This window comes from Daucus carota, chromosome 7, assembly GCF_001625215.2.
Source record: "Daucus carota subsp. sativus chromosome 7, DH1 v3.0, whole genome shotgun sequence".
Classification (NCBI taxonomy): domain Eukaryota; kingdom Viridiplantae; phylum Streptophyta; class Magnoliopsida; order Apiales; family Apiaceae; genus Daucus; species Daucus carota.
Window position 1 is genome coordinate 26,252,924 of NC_030387.2, and position 6,614 is coordinate 26,259,537.

A 6,614-nucleotide genomic window follows, 5' to 3' on the forward strand; every position below is an offset into this window, starting at 1 on the left:
AAAACTGTGTCACATTCCCAATTGAGCTCTATCTGGAAGTTTGTTGCCGCCCAGATACCATCAGTTCTGAATTTACTTCTTGCAACTACGACGTCCACCTTTTATCAATAGACTCCTAAAACCTACTTTCGGTTAGTGAAGGCTTTTAAGATTTACTACAAATGTCTATCAATCTTCTTTAAAAACTTCTTTACTCTTTTCCGAATATTTGTGTCATTTTGTAACAAGGTGGTCAAAATTTACGCCAATTTTCAAAAAATTAGTTAAAATTTCAAATTTTCAAAAACATGACCAAACTTTGACTCCTTTGTTTAAAAATGTCGCACCCGTCAAATGTTACTAACTTCAGATCGTTAGAGGGAAGGAGAAGTTACAATTATATACATATATGAGATCTACCATTTTCTAAATTATAAATAAAGTTTAAAATACTACCCAACTGATGAGCAAAAGCCAAAGCACATAAAAAAACCCATACGAAATCGAAAAGAAAACCGACTCTGCGAACATTTTCAAATTGCAAAGCATGTAAATGATGCACATTGCATGTGACATTTCATACATAATGCACTAAACATTTTCTCTAGTTGCGAGAAATGTTATTGAGATTATTCAGACTTTCCTTCACTAACAACCGCAAGCTTCTGCAGATTCAACTTCACCACCGTATCGGCAAACAACCTCGTATCCTCCTCCGTGTTCCCCTCCGGCACATCCACCACGTACGACTCCAACACAACGCTCAACATCTTCCCCTCACGCTCCACTCCATGCACTGTCGTCACGGACCTGTAATTCCTTAACCTATGTTCGCCTCCTATGATACTGAACCCCGTGACGTGTCGGTCATCGTCGAGTATGTCGAGCCTCTCGGTACTGGTGGCAGCCGGTAATCCGGAGATGACGTTGACGTCGCGTGTGTCGCCGACGGTCATTGTGAAGGTGGGCTTGACGGTGCAGTTTTTGATGAAGTGTTTGTACAGTTGGGGCTTGTGGAAGCTGCGGACGATGGACCAGACGGCGTGTGGGGGCGCGTGGATGCGTTGGGAGAGGAGGGAGGAGCATTGGGAGGGTGTGAGGGTGTAGGTGTGGAACTCGGTTATCAGGGGGTTTAGCTCGAGGAAATCTTCCTGGGTGAGGCCGGGTGGGAGTGTTAGGTGGTGGCTTGTGGTGGTCTCTTGGCCATGACTCTTTTCCATGAGTGAGAGAGAGAGAGAGGGAAGGGGAGAGGGAGAGAGGGAGCGGGGAGGGTAGAGACTAGAAAGAGAGAGAGACGGGGAGGGAGGGAGGGGGAGAGAGGATATATTCTACAGTGTAGGTAAGGTGGAGTTGTGGTCAGAGTCTGAGGAGTGAGGGGGATGTGATATCAATATCATTTAGTTGCAACTTGGTTGTGACATACTTTATTACAAAGTTGACAATTTTTTTATGGGGGATGCAATTTGATCGGAGATCTCATAGTAACTCCAATTATAGATGCCAACCATGATGTACGAAATGATATTCTTAGTATTCTATTCAACTTTAGTGGTATACTAGAGCTCTGAGATACCGAAATTTAAGGGCTATCCCAGTGATCCAATAATCCAAATTTGGAGAGTTCTGCCCCCAAATGCCCAAACCATTCCGGCCGTGGACTAAAAAGTGATCTAAATTTGGATCAGTGAATAGTAATGGTCCAAATTAGGATCATTACTATTCACTGATCCAAATTTTTTTAACATTAAAATATTATTATGATGATTTTGTTATTGTTATTGAAATAGATTAATTAAGATTAAAGATTAGAATATAATTAAAACAAGAATTAATTATAAATTAAAATTTCAAAATACATAAAATTTCAACAATTTATCAATTTTTACAGAAAAATCAAAGATAATATTGTGCATCTTAAATTTCGAAATACACTTATTAAGTATTTGTGGGATTGCCAAAAAAAAAAAGTATTTGTGGGAAAAATATACTAATTCTGAGAATTAGTATTTTTAATATAATATTTTAATGCTTTTAGTTTATTTTTATGTACCATTTTAACTTTTTTCAATTATTTTGTAATATTTTATCTTTATCTAGTCGTTAATTGTATTATTATAATTAATGATGAAATTATTTAATCATTTTTTAAAATGTTTAAAATCAAAGTATATGAATATTATAAGGATGAGTGAATTTGGATCTATATTTGGATCACATGGTTGGAATAAGATTTGGATCTATAGTTGGAGTTGGCCTAAGGATGTTTGGATGATTGGTGAAAATTGATGAGAATCGGGAATATGAATGTGAAGTATGAGAAAAAATAACCTAAGAGGTCTCAGACGTGGAGGGAATAATTTATCTTTAAGAGGAAATGTGGTCTCCGTTGCACACAATATTTTTGTTAATCCTAACATAATATATAGATATAAGATCCCGAACGGGTTCATATAACTATGAATCAAACGATTTCTAAATCTTATATTTATATAAAGGAGGTTCTTCACATGCTTACGTGGCGTCTCCCATATGCCGTGTTCTATTCTTTCTCAATTTCTAGAATTTCACTATTTTTTTTATAAATTCTTTGAAAATTTTAGAAATCTCGACGGTTACTCCTTCAACTAGGCATCTGTAAAGAGCTAAACTGATAATTTAAATGCAAAGTTCACATTTCGAAGCCGGCAATCAACAAAACTCTTGCCAATGACATCCATCAAGTTGCTCATCAGATCACCACTCTCACCCTACTTCAACCCTCCCGCATTTCAAATCTTTTATAAAATCCTGGGCAACCCAAATTTTTTTTTTTTGGATTTTTTGACATCTTCAACTGTAATTGATGATCAGTCGGAGCAATAAAGGAGCAAGTCATGGGGCACCAATGTCTCCGGCCAATCGGTGTCGACTAGCGGCAGCGTGGGCTCTCCTACAACCGGGAGTGAGGCGATTGGCAACACTCCCCCAGTGATAAGACTTCTATTACACTTGATCATGTAGATGCTCATGCTGGTGATGTTGCATCTCAAGCTACTTATATGTGAGTGCTTAATTTGCTGTGTTTTTTGAGGATTTTATTGCAGGGAATCGAGTGTGATTGATTTGCTTTTACAATTGAGACCGGATTCTATGGTGATTTGATTATATATTTTGATTTTGGAGCAATTTTCTGATCATTGGATGGTAATTATTGAATTTAGAAAAGTGATTTTTTTTTTGTGTTTGTTTTTGTGTTTGGACTAATTACTACCGTTTGAGCATGAATTCTGCTAACTGTGTGTATTAAGTGTTTTACTATATTCTTAGTTTTGTTGTGATGAGACAGTGAAAAAAAAGGGGTCAACAAGCAGTCAGAGGGGATAAGAATTGCAGGGGACTCCGCCAATCTAACATGAAAGGTTTGTGCCTTTGTCATTCTATGTTGTTGCGATAGTAATCTTCTGCGCATGCTGTTTGATGTATAGTTGATGTTTAACCAAGAGTGCTTGTACTGATCAATGGGTGCATAGTGAACTGGTCTATGTCATAACAATGTTATATTTTGGGCTCTATAGTTCAAGTTGCCTATTAGAAAAATTGTTAAGTCTCTGCTCAAAAATGAAATCTGATTATATTGTCATGTGATTATGGTTCTTTAGCTAAAATGGTTGGTTGTTTGGCGTCCACTCACATCCATTCCTCCGATCCTGTCGGTGCCAATTTTTCCAAGGTCAAACCCTTATTCTTTTTTACTGATTGTTTTGGTCAATTTTGTTTATTATTTTTAGGGTTTTGATTATTTTTTGTGTTTGCTTTGTAATTTGATTTGGGTTGTGTGAAAATTAGCTTTCTTGATCTTGATACTTGAGGGTTTTGTTTAATATGATCAAATTGATTGAAGTGCTTTGTGATAGGTTGAATTTTTGGCCGATAGGAGATTAGGAATTTGATATAGTTTTTGTTAACTTTCGTGTATTGATTTGATTGTTAGGAGCTCTCAGCGAATTAGGTAATTTCAAATTAATAACAAGATTCAATCTGACACTCTAATTTAATATAATAAATTAACTAATTAGATAAATTTGGATAAAATTAATGGATGATCTCGGATAGTTTTGCTGCTGAGATAAAGTTGTCTGACAAGTTTTTTTTCCCACCAAAATCATCATTCTCGCATATTGAAATTGTATCTTTCGTTTTGCTTGGTTCCGCCTTCGAATATGGTTCACAAGTTTATAAATTATGCAATTTCGCGTCAAGTTCAAGACTTAAATGTGCATATTCCAGAATTTGTTATGGATTTATCCACCTTTACTTCTACTTCCATGAAGAAACTTAAGATGAGTCTTGATTTTTGTAAGGTGTTTAGATTCTCGGATTGTTGGGATTTGCCTGCTTTAACAACTCTACGCTTGATACTCCCTTCATTAAGCCTTGGCGGAATAAGTATTCCTGGATTATAGTTGATCTGTTTGCCTTCTTTACAGACTCTGGTTCTCGATTGTATTGAGTTACCAAATTCTCTTGATTGCTTGCTTCAGTAACTCTCTATCTCGCAAGGTGCAAGTCCTTAATATTAGCTGTATTGGTTTATTCCCAATCACATTTAGACTATCTCAGTTAGAGTATGTGAATATGAAATTAAGGGATAGCACTGATGGAAGAAAGCCTATTCCAGGATCTAAGTTGATGAAGATATATTATCGCGGATTTACTTATGTCTCAGGTTTAGGGTAGTGCAAAGATTCTTACTCTCAACTTGGAGACTATTGAGGTATAGTTCTGCTTGATTCTTTTTTGCTATAGTAATTAAGATATTACAACTTTATTATCTTTTCTTCAATTGAAGATAATTTTATTAAAACTGATTGTCATGCCTACTGCTTTTTGTCAATCATTGGTCATTCATTGGAGAATGTTATTATTGATTGATAATAGTTCAAACTTTTGGATGACAATGCTATAATTTGATCAATTTTGTTTAGTTATTTCCTAGGCTTTATCTTCTATTTCAGATTCTCTCGTAAATTCTCCTCCTCATTCTATAAATTAAAGTATGTGAAGGTGCCACAAGGATGTAAAGAAACAAATTTTGTCAACTGACCTCAAATGCTACTTGCTTGGTCGCTCTCCAAAGCTACTATTGTCACTAAATTTCCTCAGGTACTAATGAATCGTATCGACTTTTGATTAATCGTTTCATTCCCTTTCTTGTTTTGTAAGCATATGAGGATGACGTGGCATCTCTCAAGGGCCTCCATCTATGTTTTCTATTTTTCTAGCATCTTTGTGCTTTGGTATTTTTATTTTGATTAAAACTAATTAATTCTTTATCTTTTCAGCTTATTAATTGTTATGAATTACAGTTACAGACTTTTTATTTTCCTCTTCACTTCACTTCTTGCTTTCCATGTGACAGTATATATAGATGTTTATGCATTGAATTGCTAATTGGTTGTGATTGACTTGATGAGTAATTTGGTTGGGAAAGGCATTAAGAAAGCAACTGGCTAACAAGATCGGTGTCTGTTTGTATAGTGTGATTTTGCTGTATGTTTGATATTGAACTTCTATGATGATATGTGTCGGTTATTACAGGCAGCTAGGAAGTCTGCACCAACCACTGGAGAATGAAGATGCCCCACAGATACCATCCTGGAACTCTTGCCCTGCGGTGTATATTTGTTTATAACTTCATATGCATCCATCAAAAATAGTGGAATAAACCTTTCGGAGGTTTACTTATGTTTTACACGTTTCTGCCTAGACATCTATAAATATTGAAATACTGTGCCCTGTCATGTATATATGTGATATAAAGAAGGATCATCCCCGCTCGTGAATTGTGATGATACTGTAAGTGTGGCCTCCCCCGTCGAGTTCTACGTGGCGGTATGATTTTTTAAGGAGTCAGTGGGAGCCTGGGAGGTTTTGTCGCCAATGTTGTGGCCTCGTGGGGGTTTTGCTTAAAAGAATTACACTTATTTCTGTAATTAGTATTAGTCATATCTCTTCTGAAATAATCTTAATGTAAACAAGAGGTTTTTTGTTTGAGGTGTTTTGGACATTCTTTCTTTTGTTAGATAAAAAACTGCTTATGGCTTCTGCAAACTTTGCATTTACATTTTTATTTCAGCAGAGCATCAATATTCTCTTATGAATCATGTAATTTACACGGTCATGCATTTGAAACTATTTCATTCATTTGAAAATATTTTATTCTTCTTCCTAATTGAACACACACATGCCCCTTTCACCTTCGACAGGACTACAACCCTGGCTGAAGGTAATAGTAGTGCTAAAGGATAAAGTAAAAGTACAGGATAAGTTTAGTGACAAATCATCCTGTTTCTGTTGACTGATCCGAGAGTGAGATGGATCCTGGCCTTCTGATGAAGAAAGTGAGGGCTCCTGATCTGCTGTTTCATCATGAGACCCCCTCCTGCTGCAACACAAATGAACTGGGTCTGCTTCAGAAAGAAACCTCACCCCAGTATATCAGTGTTAGAAATTTTGTTATTCATCAAGTTTAACTCATTGTAAAAATCATGAAAATACAAATGAAATCTAATATATTTACTTTTCTGTTATTATTTCATTTGAAAACACACAATTATATTCTTTCCTTCAAGTCGGATGAGAACTTTTCTTAGAAT

At 35.9% G+C, this 6,614-nt stretch overlaps 1 protein-coding gene and 1 long non-coding RNA gene across 2 annotated transcripts; one reads left to right on the forward strand and one right to left on the reverse strand.

Annotated features, from left to right (window-relative positions):
- Window positions 1-482: 482 nt before the first annotated feature.
- Window positions 483-1,353, reverse strand: LOC108195240 (abscisic acid receptor PYL1). The gene has a single exon (XM_017362194.2). It carries the CDS (start codon window positions 1,197-1,199, stop codon window positions 609-611), a length of 591 nt encoding a protein of 196 aa, XP_017217683.1. The 5' UTR covers window positions 1,200-1,353; the 3' UTR covers window positions 483-608.
- A 1,220-nt stretch (window positions 1,354-2,573) lies between these two features.
- Window positions 2,574-6,614, forward strand: LOC135147664 (uncharacterized). The gene is made up of 6 exons (XR_010285380.1): window positions 2,574-3,377; window positions 3,618-4,732; window positions 5,014-5,121; window positions 5,557-5,632; window positions 5,780-5,850; window positions 6,225-6,614. It is a non-coding gene; the product is annotated as an uncharacterized LOC135147664 (long non-coding RNA).